The 18,537-nt window shown below is 42.2% G+C and overlaps 2 protein-coding genes and 1 pseudogene across 2 annotated transcripts; all 3 read right to left on the bottom strand.

The window, feature by feature from the left end:
- Nucleotides 1–409: 409 nt before the first annotated feature.
- LOC117887758 lies at nucleotides 410–1,335 on the bottom strand (annotated as a pseudogene).
- A 5,945-nt stretch (nucleotides 1,336–7,280) lies between these two features.
- Nucleotides 7,281–8,213, bottom strand: LOC117887756 (olfactory receptor 5V1-like). The gene has a single exon (XM_034790479.1). It carries the CDS (start codon nucleotides 8,211–8,213, stop codon nucleotides 7,281–7,283), a length of 933 nt encoding a protein of 310 aa, XP_034646370.1.
- Nucleotides 8,214–17,422: 9,209 nt separating this feature from the next.
- LOC117887750 (olfactory receptor 8S1-like) lies at nucleotides 17,423–18,361 on the bottom strand. Its single transcript, XM_034790472.1, has one exon. It carries the CDS (start codon nucleotides 18,359–18,361, stop codon nucleotides 17,423–17,425), a length of 939 nt encoding a protein of 312 aa, XP_034646363.1.
- Nucleotides 18,362–18,537: the final 176 nt, after the last annotated feature.

Below are 18,537 nucleotides of genomic sequence, written 5' to 3'. Positions count from 1 at the left end.
AAAAGAAAGAAAGAAAATTAATAGATGAAGTGATTATTTTTATAGAATTGGCCAGATCCTCAGCTAGTATAAATTGGCCATAGCTCCCCTGAAATCAGAGGGCCAGATTAAAAAGATATGGAGAGAGGGGAAAGGGAGAAATGTGTGAATGATTGTAAGCCTGGTGCTCAGAGCACTTGCTCTTTATTTAGGAGACCCAAGGTCCAGTTCCCTGTGCTCCAGTGACTCTTGTACAACTGGGAATCTGGCCCGCTGACTTCAATGGCACTACACTGATTTAAACCAACTGAAGTTTTGTCCCAACATGTCCATCAGTTACCTGAGCTGAGAATGTCTCAAAAACAAGTTATGCACAGTTCTATGATCTGATGTAAAAATATGTAATTTCATTTATTTAAGATCATCAACATTACTTGAGAAATTTCAATTTCCTCAACATTTTCCCTACAGCCGTTTTCACCTCCTTGTTTTTCAGGCTGTAGATGATGGGGTTTAAGATGGAGGTCAAGACACTGTACTGTATGGAGAACATTTCATCCAGCATGACAGAGGAGACCAAGCTGGATTTTGTGTACTGGAGAAAACCTGTCAGGTAGAATAAGACAACCACAATCAGGTGGAAGCTGCAGGTGGAGAAGGCTTTACGCCTGCCTTCCGCAGAGCGTATCCTTAGGATGGTAGAGATGATGTGAATGTAGATCAGGGTAAGGAGAAAGGAGCTTGATCCAAGTATGACAGCAGAAGTAAGAAGCACCACTTGATTGGTGAGGGTGTCAGTGCAAGACAGCTGTGACAGAGGAGGGAGCTCACAGCTGAAATGGCTGATTTGATTGGGCCCACAGAAATGTGACTTGAAGGTAAAAACAGTGTTAAGCAGGGCATGGAAGAAATGTATTGCCCATGCAGCGCTCACCAGCTCAACACAGATCCTTGTGCTCATTCTCTCCATGTAACGCAATGGGTCACAGATGGCAGCGTAGCGGTCATAAGCCATGGCTGAGAGAATGAGAATTTCAGCACCACCTGAGAGGAGGATGAAGAACATCTGGACAAAGCAGCCAATGACAGAAATAATTTTGTCCACTGCTTCAGTGTGTTAGGCACCGTGACCGAGGAATAGCAGATATCAATAAAGGATAAATGGAAGAGGAAGAAGTACATAGGGGTGTTAAGGTGAGCATCTGCTCTTATCACCACCATGATCACTATGTTACCACCCAGAGTGATTAGGTAAATAACTAAAAACACTGAGAAGAGGAAAATCTGCATATGTGGGTTACTGGAAAGTCCCAGGAGAATAAATTCAGTCACTGTGGTTTGATTTTTCTTTGGCATTTATTCAGGAAAACTGTGACCTGGAAGACAAGCAAAAACAAATGAAATTAACACTTATCATAAAAATAAACTGAAAGAGTATGTGGAGATCATCTGTTCCATAGGATGAATGTAAAGAGCATCCTATTCCATTCTGTAAAATACGTGTTTTAACTAGACTAAATTTAGAGAGAGAGAGAGAGAGATGTGAGATCATATTTGTGTGTTTTAAATAGACAAATTAGGCTGGCTACACAAAAGGCCTTGGGCACCTGCCACTTTAGATGCCTAAATCCCAGAATCAGGTCCTACTGGTATTCACAAATACCCTGCTCAGCTCTGACTAAGGGATAATCTGATGTGGGGCTCCCTCAGTCTCTCCTCTTGAAGCTGTTCCTCTGTGGATAAATCATAAAAAGAGGCAGTGCAGGGTTACTGGATACTTGGTCTTCTGCATCTGCGGTGAGTGTTCTAGCATGTGAAGTTAATCTGATCAGTAGCATGAATGTAAAGAGAGCCTTATTTCAGGCTGTGCAATGTCTATTTGAAATATACTAAATTCAGTGAGAGAGAAACAAAGATGCTGGATGGAATTTGTGTGTTTTAACTAGACAACACGGGCTGGATTTGTGCACCTAACTGCCACTTTAGATGCCTAAATCGCAGAATCTGGCCCTCCTGGTGTTCACAAAAACTCTGCTCAGCTGGGACTAGCAGACAGGCAGATGTGGGGCTCCCTAAATCTCTCCTCTTAAAGCTGATCCAATCTAGTTCAAATATTAGAGAGGAAGCACAGCAGGGTTACTGGGTGTTTGGTCTTCTGCATCCAGGATAAGTCTCTAACCACCAGGCTATATAGTGTCTCTCTCTCTCTCTCTCTGTCCTAATGTTTCTTTAATCCGGCTTTATAACTTCAACAGAGCTACAAATGTGGTACACCAGCATGGCAACTGGCAGATTGCCTCCAATGAAACTATGGCTGATTTACACTAGCTTGGCATGTGGCCATATGTATAAAAAAATCTAGTTGAAAACACAATTTATTATCTATAGTATATAATTACATTCTTACCTATTAAAATCATTTGGATTTTTCTAGAAGAAGAAATGAATGTTACAAGCAAACATTCCCTCAGCACAGTGACATAATTTTGAAAAGTGGGACCTGGTAGAAAACTAATGGGACTTTTGTTCCTAAGTCATTTAAAGTGCAACTCAATGGGACTTTTGATTCATCATTCTGCACATCTGAATATCAGTCTTTATATATAGTAGAGAATCTATCCTGCCCCCATGGAAGTCAGTGGTTATTTTGACATCGGTTTTCACGGGGAATGGGAATGAAGCCAATGTTCTCTCCAATGTACAATCTATATTTGTCCCCATATAATCTCAGACAAAAATAATCTCTCTTTCATTATCAACTCATGAGACAATACGTAAGTGAAGAGGTAGACCTTGTTCTAGAATCTGAATGTCAACACAGGCGGATTGTGTGGAAAGGGAAATTTGGCTAATTCTATAAGAAGTACCTTTTTCTATTACATTTTGTAAGTTTTGTAGGACAGTGGTTTTCAACCTTTTTTCATTTGCGGACCCCTACCTGGATACATGAAAGTATTCACCCATTCAAATGCCATTTACATGCTCTGTCAGCAGGTCATGAATAACCCCACACAAAAGAAATTGCCCATCCAAATTATTTGTCAAATAATTTAGTGAAATCAGTATGAGTTCACAAATAACTCAAGGGCACAAAACAAGGCCAACATTCGCAGCTAATGTTTGACTGACTAATGAAAACCACTGACATGGGTCTCTGACTTTTTCAAGAGATCAGAAACTGCCGCCTATATTTCTGAACATTTTCCGATGTGAATAGTATACATTTTTATTAATTGTATAATGTGTTACATCATGATAGTCTATCAGTATTATTTCTCTTTCTACTTCTCTGTGTGTCATTTATTGTTCCATCATCATTTCTCTCTCTGTGACAAGTTGGACCACTTTTATTAGTGAAAAAGACAAGCTTTCAAGCGACACAGAGTTCTTTTTTGTCACTGTTCAATGGGTAGAACATCCTCTGTGGGTCAGTGATTCCATATCTTGTGGACATGAAGTGAGCCAGCATCTTATGGAAAATAAACCTGCATCAGAAGGACATTGTTTTTCCTAGGAAAGGGAGCCTGGGGCTGGGAGCCATGAACCGGATGGAGATTCTCAGGGTCTCCTGAGTGGGGTTTGCTCCTTACATGGGGCTGATTGTGGAATGATTGGTAAAGTTCAGAACAACTGCACCTGTGTTTCTCCTCTATGGTCCACTGAGGGCACCCAGTCTCAGGCATCCTGCTCCCCAGTCATTACCTCTCTTGGGTGGAGACCTGCATCACTCTTCCTTCTGACAGGCTGACCAGTTACCTGCCTTCACTGTGTTATTCCTAACAGACCATCTTCACTTCTCTCCTCAGAAGTGCCGCCCCCCCTCCAAATGTTAAACTTTTGAATACCTTATTTTGTATTGCATTTGTACCACATTTCATGACTTTGGTGCACGATTTGCATGCATGATTTATCCCTGTCTTTGAAGAAGTTAAATTTGCACATTGGGATCTGTAAATCTGTATTTTGTCACTTACAACAAAAGCAGCATCCCCCAAGCCCTGGGTTGCCTGCCCCTAAATCTGGGTCTGCATTTGCATTCCCTTCTCCCCCTAGGGACATCCACTTCACTCGTATTGTCCCCAATAGTCCTCTGAAGCTCCTAATAGCTCCCAGAGATTGCATTATTCATTGCTTCCTCCTAAGTAATCTCCATGCAATCTCACAACAGTACATAAATATTTGCATTTTTAATACAAAAACTCCAAAGACGTTAAACTTAATTCAGTAAGGTTTTTCCAGTATATTACAGGATATTTTCATTTCTGTCATAATGACAATCTTGCAATAAAGTGTCTGAATCCCTGGCGGCACTCAAATCCCATAAACAAATCTAGTGTTCTCCCTTGAACCATTGTTGTTTCCCTACAAACAAAAAAAACACACATACACAAAAAAAAAAAAAACCCTACCCACGCTCAAGTAAGTGTTCTGATGAATGGATCCAAACACTGCATCAGTTCTAAATTTTATTAGAGAATATTTAAAAAATAAACGATACAGGAAATTTGAGGCGTCAGTTATTGGTCACTAAAACTTCATCTTCTCCTGACTGATCGTGCTGGGTACTATCCCTTTCTCCAGCACTCAGGACGTTGAGCTACCACCATCACCTGGGAACCCCAACCAGTTCAAGCTTCATGGAATGCTGAGATCCCTCCCTCCCTTCCTCTCTCTCTGTTTTCTTTTATACATCAGGTATAACTTTTTACCCCTGACTTGTTTGATCAGGTATAGTTTTCTATATATGACTTCTGTAATCTTTAATAACGTAACAGTTATGATTGTTTAGGCTCTCCTTGTGTGGTTACCACTATTATTCAATAAATAACTTTTATGGTTAAGCTGGTTGCTTCCCTCACTATCAATCTGAACTTTATTTTTCTGTTTTTCTGGCTTCCAATTTACTCTGCAGGAATGCTTCTCTTACCTAAGCTAAAGATCCCTGTAGCGCCCAAAAATTCTGTGGGGTTTGCTCATCAAGAAGGTTACTACCAGAACAATTGTAATATGGAAGTGGGGATAGGGACTTGCTGAACCTGTGACAGATGAGGGTGGCAGCTTGGAAGTGCTGCTCGACTCAGACTACTGAGTCTAGGGGCATATAAGGGTGGCAGCTTGGAAGTGCTAATTACCAGAGCAAGTCTGAGTGACCCAGGTCAATGTGTGTGTGCGTGCTGGTTCTGGGGCTGGAGGAACCCTGCCCTGGGGAACCCAGGTCCTGCAGGATAGCTCCATTGGGAGGGGACTTGCAGAAGGAAGAAGTAGTGTTCAATATGAAGACACAAGTGAAACAAGCAGTACATTGATAGAATTACAGAAACACCCCCCTGCCCCCCCCTACAGAAAAGTAACTCTAATAAATGAACATATCCCAAAGTAATGGGCAAATCTGGTAACAGGTGGCAAGAAACCATGGCGAGAGAGGGGAGAGAAGAAGAAGGAATTAGGTGGAAGAAAACCCCTAAACTTTTATACGAGCAGTTAGGGATGTAGCAGACCCTTTTCAAGTGCCTGATAATGAGAAAGATTTTAAAAAGGGATCTGCTTCCTCCCATGTAGGTGCCCTAACCACTGCGATATGGGATTCCTGATATGTGTCTCAATTTCTCCAAATAGAGACTTAATTCCTTTGTGCATCTTGGCCCATCTGGGGATCACACTCATTATTAATTATTATTAGTGGAGACAGAGACATTAATAGTGATGAATCCTATAAGATACTACAGATATTAAATAGGGTTTTCAACAAAATACTCTAGAAGAACAACAGACTGCAATAGACAAAGATGTTCTTTTCATAGAACTGGCCAGATCCTCAAGTGGTATGAATTAGCCATAGGTCCATTGCAGTCAGCGGGTCAGATTGAAAGAAATATTGGTCTAGAGAGAGAGATGGTTCTAGATCCTGGTGCTTCTAGCATGCAACCAAGATGGAGACCCAGGTGTGACGGGTTGGATCACAGAAACCCCGTTGGGGCTGTCAATTGATGTGCCAAGACTTCTTCTTCTGCCCCTGCTCTCCTGCCCTGGGAGCTTGGGACTTCAGTCCCCTGCCTGGTTTGAGCCAGACCCGCTAGCCTGCTACAAACCCAGAACCAGGTCTGAGCCACGTCCCCCAACAGCTGCAGGCTTGAACTGAAAGCAGCTTAAGTGTCTTCAACACTCAGATGCCCATCTCCCAGTGGGGTCCAAACCCCAAATAAATCCATTTTACACAAAACAAAAACAAAGCTTTATACAGGGTAAATTCATAAATTATTCACCCTCTATAACACTGATAGAGAGATATGCACAGCTGTTTACCCCCCGGTATAAATACCTACTCTGAGTTAATAAGTAAAAAGTGATTTTATTAAATACAGAAAGTAGGATTTAAGAGGTTCCAAGTAAAATAAAATAAAAACCTGTAACTCTATGCCTAATACAGTAAGAAAACTGAATACAGATAATACCTCACCCTCAGAGGAGTTCCAGTAAGCTTCCTTTTACAGACTAATCTCCTTCTAGTCTGGGTCCAGCAATCACTCACACCCTTGTAGTTACTGTCCTTTGTTCCAGATTCTTTCAGGTATCCTTTGGGGTGGAGAGGTTCTCTCTTGAGCTAGCTGAAGACAAAATGGAGGGGTCTCCCAGGGGTTTAAATAGACTCTCTCTTGTGGGTGGATACCCCTCCCTCCCCCTGTGTAGATTTCCAGATACAAAGATGGTGTTTTGGAGTCACATGGGCAAGTCACATGTCCATGCATGACTCAGAACTTACAGGTAGCAGCCATGGTTCACACGCTACCTTGAACGTCCTCATGTAGACTTGTGTGGATTGGAGCCTTCCAAGATCCATTTTCCGTTAAGTGCTTCTTGATTGGGCACTTAACTTGCAAATTCCTTTCCAAAGAAGCTGACCAAATGCCTTACTAAGGCTATTTAAAAACCAAACATGTATACAGCCAGTATTCATAACTTCAAATACAACAATAACACATGCATACAAATAGGATGAATATATTCAGTAGATCATAACCTTCACATAGATATGTTATATGGCACAGGTAGCATAAAACATATCCTAGTTATGTCATATACATTCATAAGCATATTTCCATAAAGTCTTATGGGGTGCAACATCACAACAGGATCCGGTTCCCTTTGCTCCAGTGTCTCTTCTACCCAATGGGGATATGGCCTGCTGAGTTCAATGGAGCCACAGCTGAGGCTTTGGCCCCAAATGTCAAAATGAGCTGAGAATCTCCCAAACACAAGTTACCCACAGTTCTATGCTCATTTTTTTTTAAATAACATTGACACTACTTGAGAAATTTGATTTTCCCCAACATTTTCCCTACAGCTGTTTTCACCTCCTTATTTTTCAGGCTGTAGACGATGGGATTTAACATGGGGGTCAAGATGCTGTATTGGATGGAGAATATTTCATCCAGCACCACAGAGGAGACTGAGCTGGGTTTTGTGTACTGGAAAAAAGCTGTCAAGTACAACAAACCAACCACAATAAGGTGGGAGCTGCAGGTGGAGAAGGCTTTACGCCTGCCCTCCACAGAGCGTATCCTCAGGATAGTGGAGATTATGTGAATGTAGGACATCAGGGTGAAGAGAAAGGGGCTTGATCCAAATATCGCAAAAGAAGTAAGAAGCACCACTTGATTGGTGAAGGTTTCAGTGCAGGACAGAGGTAATAGAGGAGGGAGCTCACAGCTGAAATGATGGATTTGGTTGTACCCACAGAAATGCAACTTCAGAGTAAAAACAGTGTTAAGAAGGGCATAAAAGAAGCCCGTGGTCCATGTCCCACTCACCAAGAGAAAACAGATCCCTTTGCTCATTCTCTCCATGTAACGCAATTGGTCACAGATGGCAGCATAGCGGTCATAAGCCATGGCTGAGAGAATGAAAACGTCAGCACCAGCTGAGAGGAGGATGAAGAACATCTGAGTAATGCAGCCATTGACAGAAATAGTTTTGTGCTCTGCGAGTAAGTTCATCAGCATATTAGGCACCGTGACTGAGGAATAGTAGATATCAACAAAGGATAAATGGAAGAGAAAGAAGTACATAGGGGTGTGAAGGTGAGAATCAGTTCTTATCACCAACATGATAACTATGTTACCACCCAGAGTGATTAGGTAAATAACTAAAAACACCAGGAAGAGGAAAATCTGCATCTGTGGGTCTCTGGAAAGTCCCACGCGGATAAATTCGGTCACCATGGTTTGATTTTTCATTTCTTCAGGAAATCGGTGACCTGGAAGACCAGTAAAAAAAGATTTAATTAACACTTTTCATAAAAATAAACTGAAAGAGTATGTGGAGATCATCTGTGCCATAGGATGAATGTAAAGAGCGTCCTACTCCATTCTGTAAATACGTGTTTTAGGTAGACTAAATTTAGAGAGAGTGAGAGAGAGAGATGTCAGATGGTATTTGTATGTTTTAAATAGACAAAACAGGCTGGCTACACAAAAGGCCTTGGGCACCTGCCACTTTAGATGCCTAAATCCCAGAATCAGGTCCTACTGGTATTCACAAATACCCTGCTCAGCTCTGATTAAGGGATAGTCTGATGTGGGGCTCCCTCAGTCTCTCCTCTTCGAGCTGTTCCTCTGTGGATAAATCATAAAAAGTGGCAGTCTAAGGTTACTGGATACTTAGTCTTCTGCATCCAGGGTGAGTGTTCAAACCACCAGGCTATAGAGGAATTTATTCTCTCTCTCTCTCTGTAATCTGGCCTTATGACTTCAATAGAGCTACAGCTATGCTACACCAGCATGGGATCTGGCAGATTGGCTGCAATGAAATTATGGTCAATTTACAATAGCTGGACATCTGGCCAAATCTATAAAAAATAATCTCCTTCTCCATTACAGTCTGTCAGTTGTTCTAGAGTATTTTGTTGAAAACACTATTTAATATCTGTAGTATATAATTGGATTTTTACCTATTAAAATCATTTGGATTTTTCAAGAAGAATAAGAATCATAGAACTGGAAGGGACCTCAAAAAGTCATCTACTCCAGTCCCCTCCACTCATGGCAGGACTAAGTATTATCTAGACCATCCCTGACAGGTGTTTGTCCAACCTGCTCTTAAAAATCTCCAATGAAGGAGATTGCACAATCTCCCAAGGCAATTTATTGCAATGCTTAACTACTCTGACAGTTAGGAAGTTTTTTCTAATGTGTAACTAAACCACCCTTGCTGCAATTTAAGCCCATTGCTTCTTGTCCTATCCTCAGAGGTTAAGAACAGTTTTTCTCCCTTCTCCTTTTAACAACTTTCTATATACTTGAAAACTGTTATCATGTCCCCTCTCAGTCTTCTCTTCTCCAGATTAAAGAAATCTTTTTTTTTTCAATCTTCCCTCATAGGTCATGTTTTCTAGACCTTTAATAATTTTTCTTGCTCTTCTCTGGACTTTTTCCAATTTGTCCACACCTTTCCTAAAATATGGCGCCTAATACAGGACGCAATACTGCAGTTGAGGCTTAATCAGTATGGCGTAGAGTGGAAGAATTACTTCTCATGTCTTCCTTACCACACTCCTGTTAATACATCCCAGAATTATTCCTTGACTTTAGCACAGCTTTTGATATGGTCTCCCACAGCATTCTTGCCAGCAAGTTAAAGAAGGATGGGCTGGATGTATGGACTGTAAGGTGGCTACAAAGCTGGCTAGATCATCTGGCTCAACGGGTAGTGATCAATGGCTCCAGGTCTAGTTGGCAGCCGGTATCAAGCAAAGTACCCAAGGGTCTGTCCTGGGCAGGGCTGACTCCAGCTTTTTTGCCACCCAAAGTGGCGAAAAAAGAAAAAAGCATAGAAAAACCCGATTGAGCTGATGCCAAAGTGCCACCGAAGAGGAAGATAAGGAGTGAAGGACCTGCTGCCGAATTGCTGCTGAAGACTGAAGTGGAACAATTCAGCTGCCGCCGAATTGCCACCGCCTAACAACGGATGGTCTGCCGCCCCTTTCTATTGGCCTCCTCAGGTACCTGCTTCCTTCGCTGGTGCCTGGAGCTGGCCCTTGTCCTGGGGCCGACTTTGTTCAATATCTTCATTAATGATCTCGAGGATGGTATGGATTGCACCCTCAGCAGGTTTGCAGATGATACTAAACTGGGAGAAGTGGTAAATATGGTGGAGGGTACAGATAGGACACAGTGAGACCTAGACGAATTACAGGATTGGGGCAAAAGAAATCTGATGAGGTTCCATAAGGACAAGTGCAGAGTCCTGCACTAAGGATGGAAGAATCCCATGCATTACTACAGACTAGGGACTGAGTGGCCAAACTCTCATTAGACAGAAGGGAAAAAGGGAGGGATTGGAAAGAGAAGAAATAAAGCGGTGAAGGAAAAGGAGGTGGGGTGAAGGGGAGGAAGACAGAGTGAGAGAAAGACTCACATCTCAAGCGGTATTTGAGATTTAGCAGGGGGGCAGTGGTTGTGTCATCTTCCTCCCTCTCTCTGGACCAATCTGGTCAGGACGTCTCTCAGGATTAGGATGAAGAAGTTCTGGGGTCCCAGGAAATGGTGGGAGTGTCAGTCATGATGGTGATGCTCACTGAAAAAAAAAAAAAAAAAGTGTGTATTGATGCTCCTATTTTCAAAACAGCCAAAGGAACTAGACACCCTAATAGCAAATCATTACATCTCCCTCACACTTCTTTGAAGCTCCTAGCCATAATATATAATTACCACAAGACGACAACATGGCCAGATAGCCTTAAACTTCATTAATGGGAAAAAGGAGTAAATAGACTATATATGATTTTGATACTGTCTCGCATGACCTTCTCATAAACAAATTAGGGAAATGCAACCTAGATGGAGCTACTATAAGGTGGGTGAATGACTGGTTGGAAAACCATTCCCAGAGAGTAGTTGTCAGTGGTTCACAGTAATGCTGGAAAGGCATAACAAGTGGGGTCCCGTAGGGATCGGTTCTGAGTCCGGTTCTGCTCAATATCTTCGTCAATGATTTAGATAATGGCATAGAGAGTACACTTATAATCCTATCCTCCAATGCAGTTGCAATCCTTTCCTGCTTGTTATCATGCGCAAACTTTATAATTCAAAATGATCTGGACAAACTGGAGAAATGGTCTGACATAGGATGAAATGCAATAAGAACAAATACAAATACTCCATTTAGGAAGGAACGATCAGTTGCACACATACAAAATGGGAAATGACTGCCTAGGAAGGAGTACTGCAGAAAGGGATCTGGGGGTCCTAGTAGATCACAAAATAATATGATCAACAGTGTAACACTGTTTAAAAAAACCAAACATCATTCTGGGATGTATTAGCAGGACTGTTATAAGCAAGAAATGAGAAGTAATTCTTCCACTCTATTCCACACTGATTTGGCCTCAACTCGAGTATTGTGTCCAGTTCTGGGTGCCACATTTCAGGAAAGATGTGGACAAGTTGGAGAAAGTACAGAGAAGAGCAACAAAAATGATTAAAGGTCTAGAAAACATGAGGGAAGTTTGAAAAAAAATGGTTTGTTTAGTCTGGAGAAGAGAAGACTGAGAGAGGACATGATAACAGTTTTCAAGTACATAAAAAGTTGTTACACGGAGGAGGGAGAAATATTGTTCTTCTTAACATCTGAGGATAGGACAAGTAGCAATGGGTTTAAATTGCAGCAAGAGTGGTTTAGATTGGACATTAGGAAAAACTTCCTAACTATCAGAGTGGTTAAGAAGTGTAAAAAAAAGTCCCTAGGGAGTTTGTGGAATCTCCATCTTTGGAGATTTTTAAGAGCAGGTTGGACAAACACCTGTCATAGATTCATAGATTCTAGGACTGTAAGGGACCTCGAGAGGTCATCGAGTCCAGTCCCCTGCCCGCATGGCAGGACCAAATACTGTCTAGACCATCCCTGATAGACATTTATCTAACCTACTTTTAAATACTCCAGAGATGGAGATTCCACAACCTCCCTAGGCAATTTATTCCAGTGTTTAACCACCCTGACAGTTAGGAACTTTTTCCTAATGTCCAACCTAGACCTCCCTTGCTGCAGTTTAAGCCCATTGCTTCTTGTTCTATCCTTAGAGGCTAAGGTGAACAAGTTTTCTCCCTCCTCTTTATCACACCCTTTTAGATACCTGAAAACTGCTATCATGTCCCCTCTCAGTCTTCTCTTTTCCAAACTAAACCAACCCAATTCTTTCAGCCTTCCTTCATAGGTCATGTTCTCAAGACCTTTAATCATTCTTGTTGCTCTTCTCTGGACCCTCTGGTCCAGAGAAGAGCAACAAGGGATGGTCAGGATAATACTTAGTCCTGCCTTGAGTGCAGGGGACTGGACTCGGTGACATATCGAGGTCCCTTCCAGTTCTATGATGGCAATAAATAGCCATTGAGACAAAGGAGGAGATAAATTGTAAGTTTATTCACCAAAAAGAACAAGGAGTCCAGTGGACCTTAAAGACTAACAGGTTTATTTGGGCATAAGCTTTCATGGGTAAAAAAAACGCACTTCTTCAGATACATGGAGTGAAAGTTACAGATGCAGGCATTACATAATGACACATGAAGAGAAGGGAGTACCTCACAAGTGAAGAACCAGTGCTGACAGGGCCAATTCATTCAGGGTGGATGTAGTCCACTCCCAATATTAGATGAGGAAGTGTCAATTCCAAGAGAGGCAAAGCTGCTTCTGCAATGAGCCAGCCACTCGCAGTCCCTATTCAAGCCCTAATTAATGGTGTTAAATTTGTAAATGAATTTTAGTTTTGCTCTCTCTCTTAGATTTAAAAGTCACTATTCTTGAACAAAAAAAATATTCAGAAACAGACTTCAGTTATAGAATGTCCAGGTAGATTGAAGTGTTCACCTTATTGGCTTTTGTATGTTACCATTCCTGATGTCTGATTTGTGTCCATTAATTCTTTTACATAGGGACTATCTGGTTTGGCCAATGTACATGGCAGATGATGGCATATATAACATTAGTAGACTTGCAGGTGAATGAGCCTTGATGGTGTGGCCGATGTGGTTGGGTCCTCTGATGGTGTCACCAGAGTAGATATGGGGACAGAGTAGGCAATGGGGTTTGCTACAGGGATTGGTTATTGGGTTGGTGTTTCTGTGGTGTGATGTGTAGTTGCTGGTGAGTATTTGCTTCAGGTTGGGGGGTTGTCTGTAAACGAGGACTGGCCTGCCTCCCAAGGTCTGTGAGAGTGAGGGATCATTTTTCAGGATAGGTTGTAGATCATTGATAATGCGCTGGAGAGGTTTTAGCTGGGGGCTGTACGTGATGGTCAGTGGTGTTCTGTTATTTTCCTTGTTGGGCCTGTCCTGTAGTAGGTGATTTCTGGGTACTCGTCTCACTCTGTCAATCTGTTTCCTCACTTCCCCAGGTGGGTATTGTAGTTTTAAGAATGCTTGGTAAAGATCTTGTAGGTGTTTGTCTCTGTCTGAGGGATAGGAGCAAATTTGGTTGTATCTTAGGGCTTGGCCGTAGACAATGGATCATGTGATGTTCTGGATGGAAGCTGGAGGCATGTAGGTAAGTATAGTGGTCAGTAGGTTTCTGGTATAGGGTAGTGTTTATCTGACCATCACTTATTTGCACTGTAGTGTCCAGGAAGTGGATCTCTTGTGTGGACTGTCCAGGCTGAGGTTGATGGTCGGGTGGAAATTGTTGAAATCATGATGGAATTCTTCAAGGGTCTCCTTTCCATGGTCCATATGATGATGATATCATCAATGTAGCACAAGTAGAGGAGGGGCACTAGGGGACGAGAGCTGAGGAATCGTTGTTCTAAGTCATCCATAAAAATGTTGGCATACTGTGTGGCCAGGCAGGTACCCATAGCAGTGCCACTGACTTGACGGTATAAGTTGTCCCCAAATCTGAAATGGTTGTGGGTGAGGACAAAGTCACAAAACTCAGCCACCAGGTGTGCTGTGGCCTCATCAGAGATACTGTTCTGGACAGCTTGTAGTCCATCCTCATGTGGAATATTGGTGTAAAGTGCTTCTTCATCCATGGTGGCCCGGCTGGTATTTTCAAGAAGATCACCAATGGATTGTAGTTTCCTCAGGAAGTCGGTGGTGTCTAGAAGATAGCTGGGAGTGCTGGGAGTGTAGGGTCTGAGGAAAGAGTCCAAATAGCCAGATAATCCTGCTGAAAAAGTGCCAATGCCTGAGATGATGAGGCGTCCAGGGTTTCTAGGTTTATGGATCTTAGGTAGCATATAGAATACCCGTGGTCAGGGCTCTGGGGGTGTGTCCATGTAGATTTGTTCCCATGCTGTAGCCAGGAGTTTCTTGAGCAGATGATGTAGTTTTTATGGTATTCCTCAGTGGGATTAGAGGATAGTGGCCTGTAAAATGTAGTGTTGGAGAGTTGCCTGGCAGCCTCCTGTTCATAAATCTGTTAGCCTTTAAGGTGCCACTGGACTCCTTGTTGTTTTTCACCAAAAAGGAAGTTTTGGGCAATGCAAAATTATTCATTCTATTGAATTGTTTCAGCAGAAAAATAAATATTGGTATAAATTCACAAAACAACAAGAGGTACAGGAGTCCCTCTGCTGTTGCTTTTCTTGTAACTTCAGTCCATTGGTTAGGTCACTCTCCTTGCATGTGGGGGACCATGGTTCTCTTCCCTTCTCTACTGGGGCTGGGGGGAGGGCAGAGATTTGAAGTGAGATCTCCCATCTCTGAGGAAAGTGCCTTAATATCTGGGCTATAAGGTATTCTGGAGTATCGAAGCTGTTCTACAATGTATAAATAACTAAAAAAATACTCAATGGACCAATGAGTTGAACCTACCAAAGGAGTTCCCTAACACTGAGCTACAGTGGAATTTTAGCCCCATGATTAACAAAATATTTTATATAAGTGGAATAGCCTTCAATAGAAAAACTTGAGAAAACTCCACCCCCATGTATTTATAGAGTGATGGTTAGGGCCTTCAGCTGGGTGGTCAAAATTTCAGTACCTGCTCTACAGGAGGTAGAAGAGGGAATTGAACCCAGGTCTTCCAGAACACCAGTAATTAATACTGGGCTAATGGTTGGAAGAAGGGGCACCATCTCCTCTTTCAGGTAACTTGGTCAACCAAGTCCCATTGACTTGTGCTCTAAATCATTTAGGCACTTCTAGAAATGCCACCTGCAGTTTCCATTTCATGAGGAAAAATGTTGTAGTTTGTTATAAAGGAGAAATGCCCATGGTGCTCTCTCAGGCAAGACTTTGTTCTTCCTTGTTTTGTTGCGCACCTTAAGGTCTGCCTGAGAAGAGTGCAATTATGATTTCTGTGTGTAAATCAATGGAAGCTGGGATTTTCAAAGGAGCCTAAGGGAGTTAAGCACCCAACATACTCAAATCCTTAGGTTTGATCTCAACTTTTACTCAGATTTACTCCCTGTAAAGCTCCCACTGAGTGAGTGAAAATTGCATTTCAGTGTATTTAAAAAGTACATTGGATGGGAATCTTGCTCATGAAGGTTTGTCAGTCAAGGAAGAAACAAATATGTATTGTCTAGCACAGCTGATCTCAATCAGTAATTCATTGTCCTCCAAAGGTCTGTGGGCCATATTTTAAAAGGTCTTTAAGTGACTAAAGACACAGATAAGTACCTAAGACTACCTAGCTCCCATTGACTTCAAAGAGAGTTATGTACCTGGATGCTTTTGAAAATCCCAGTAGTCATCTCTTTTTGGAAATCTGGCCACATGGTACTCTTTCTTCTGGCCTGGAGGGAGGAATATTTTGAAAACCAAGAACTGGGGAGACTGAAGTATTGGAAGAAGCAGTACAGAAATGAAAGAATTTGGAAGACCACTGACTAGTTCATTATTACATTTAGCAAAGCCACAAACACTATAATTTAGGTTTTCTGAAGACAAAAAAACAAACAAACACCCAACACATGTATACATTAAGAGTCTATGGATGTGACCTTTTACTCTGCCATGGCCCATGGCCCCATTTTGGACCTCAGGACTGCAAAACCTAGCTAGGCAGGTTGGTCCAGAATGGGAGTAAGGGGCGTAGCTATGGGGGGTGGTCAGAGTGGAGGTGAAAGGTGTGGCCATTTTACACTTAATTCTAACCAATAGGGAGGAAATGGTTGCAAATCTGAAGGTGGAAGGCAATTTTGGGAGAAAGTGTTTGTGAAATGATAGATTTCATGACTGTAAGAAAAAGAAGGAGTTCTGCAATTTCATATCTGAGTTTCTTCAGGACTCTTGGATGAATGGCACCTGGTCCTTGTGCCTAATTACTGTTTAATTTATAATTTTTTTCCAAAACCTCCTCTATCGACAGCTCAATATGGGACAGTTCCTCTAATTTATCACCTAAGGTGAAGGTATCTCCCACCCATGTTCTGCAGTGAAGATTAATGCAACTAATTCATTTAGCTTCTCTACAACAGGAATTTCATTCCTGAGTGCTCCTTTAGCATCTGGATTGTCCAATGGCCCCACTGATTGTTTGTTTAGCTTCCTGCTTCTGATGTACTTAAAAAAAATGTGCGGTTAATTTTTGTGTCCTTAGCTAATTGTCCATGGGTTAGTCCTTGACTATGTGAGCAAGAACAATGTAGGCAAACATCTGAGTGAGAGAAAACTCAGTACCACCTCAGAGCCCTGACCCATCCCATCCAAGATCCTATCTCCAACTGTGGCCATCTCTGATGCTTCAGAGGAAGGAGACAAAAAAAAAACCCTCTCAGAATACATTGGTGGGAGGAGGCAGGATTCCTTCATGAACCGTGGTGTCCGACTGAAACCCTGAAGTATGTCCTTTAGGAATACAAGACATAAACCAGAAGTGAGGCCCAGAGTTGCTGAGTCCTGCCCCCAACCATCACACCATCATAAATTTATCCAAATCTTTCTTAAAACTAATTAATATGTGCATCCCTACAGCTCCTATGAGAAGGTTGTTCCAGAAGTTCACCCTTCTGAGGGTGAGAAACCTTTCTCTAATTTCCAGCCTGAATTTGGTCATGGTCAATTATATCCATTTGATTTTGTGCAAACAAGGAGACAGAATTAGGAACATGAGCTCTGGCATAACCTTTTCCCCAATGGTTATAGTACTTATATCAGATGTGGGAGACCCCCGCTTCAAGTGTCTGAGACGGAGAAATGACTGAAACAGGGATCTGTCCCCTCCCATGCATATGCCCTGGCCACTGCATCATGGGATATCTCTCTCAATTTCTCCTGTTCAAGACCCTTTGTGAGTCTAACTCCAGCACACATTGGTTCCAATGGAGCTTTGCTGATTTATACATGCTGGGGATTTGGCCAATTTACTTCAGTGGATCTGCACTGATTTAGACCAGTGGAGGATTTGGCCCAAAGTGCCATTCTCTAAGCTGAGAATGTCCCAAACACTAGTTACTCACAAATCTATGCTCTCTGACTTAAAAAAAAGAAAAGAAAAGAGAGAATCAACACTAATTGAGAAACCTGAATTTCCACAATACATTCCTTAGAGCTGTTTTCACCTCCTTGTTTTTCAGGCTATAGACAATGGGGTTTAACAAGGGGGTCAAGATGGTGTACTGGATGGAAAACATTTCATCCAGAACCACAGAGGAGACTGAGCTGGGTTTTGTGTACTGGAGAAAACCTGACACGTACAACAAGCCAACCACAATCAGGTGGGAGCTGCAGGTGGAGAAGGCTTTATGCCTGCCCTCCGCAGAGCGTATCCTCAGGATGGTGGAGATAATGTGACTGTAGGAGATTAGGGTGAGGAGGAAGGAGCTCAAACCAAATACCAAAGCAGAAATAAGTAGCACCACTTGTTTGGTGAGGGTGTCAGTGCAGGACAGTTGTAACAGAGGAGGGAGCTCGCAGCTGAAATGGCTGATTTGATTGGGCTCACAGAAATGCAACTTGAGGGCAAAAATTGTATTAAGAAGGGCAAAGAAGAAGCCCATGGTCCATGCACCACTAACCAGCTGAACACAGATACCTTTCCTCATTGTCTCCACGTAACGCAATGGGTCACAGATGGCAGCATAGCGGTCATAAGCCATGGCTGAGAGAATGAAAGCTTCAGTACCACCCAAGAGGATAGAAAGGAACATCTGGGCAATGCAGCCATTGACAGAAATAGTTTTGTGCTCTGCTAGGAAGTTCATCAGCATATTAGGCACCGTGACTGAGGAATAGCAGATATCAACAAAGGATAAATGGAAGAGGAAGAAGAACATAGGGGTGTGAAGATGAGAATCAGCTCTTATCACCACCATGATCACTATGTTACCACCCAGAGTGATTAGGTAAATAACTAAGAACACCAAGAAGAGGAAAATCTGCATCTGTGGGTCACTGGAAAGTCCCAGGAAGATAAATTCGGTCACCGTGGTTTGATTTTTCATTGTCATTTATTCAGGAAATCTGTGACCTGGAAGACCTGAAAAAAATGAAATTAACACTTATCATAAATATAAACGGAAAGAGTATGTGGAGATCATCTGTTCCATAAGATGAACGTAAAGAGAGTCCTATTCAATTCTGTAAAATGTATAGACTGAATTTAGAGAAAAAGAGATGCCAGATG

Source organism: Trachemys scripta, chromosome 14 (genome assembly GCF_013100865.1).
Source record: "Trachemys scripta elegans isolate TJP31775 chromosome 14, CAS_Tse_1.0, whole genome shotgun sequence".
Taxonomy (NCBI): domain Eukaryota; kingdom Metazoa; phylum Chordata; order Testudines; family Emydidae; genus Trachemys; species Trachemys scripta.
The sequence above is the reverse complement of the archived record's forward strand: the minus strand, read 5'-3'. Positions and strand labels throughout refer to the sequence as shown.

Bases quoted from the DNA above. Each gene is read 5' to 3' on its own strand.
- LOC117887750 (XM_034790472.1), bottom strand. From the start codon at position 18,361: ATGACAATGAAAAATCAAACCACGGTGACCGAATTTATCTTCCTGGGA.
- LOC117887756 (XM_034790479.1), bottom strand. From the start codon at position 8,213: ATGAAAAATCAAACCATGGTGACCGAATTTATCCGCGTGGGACTTTCC.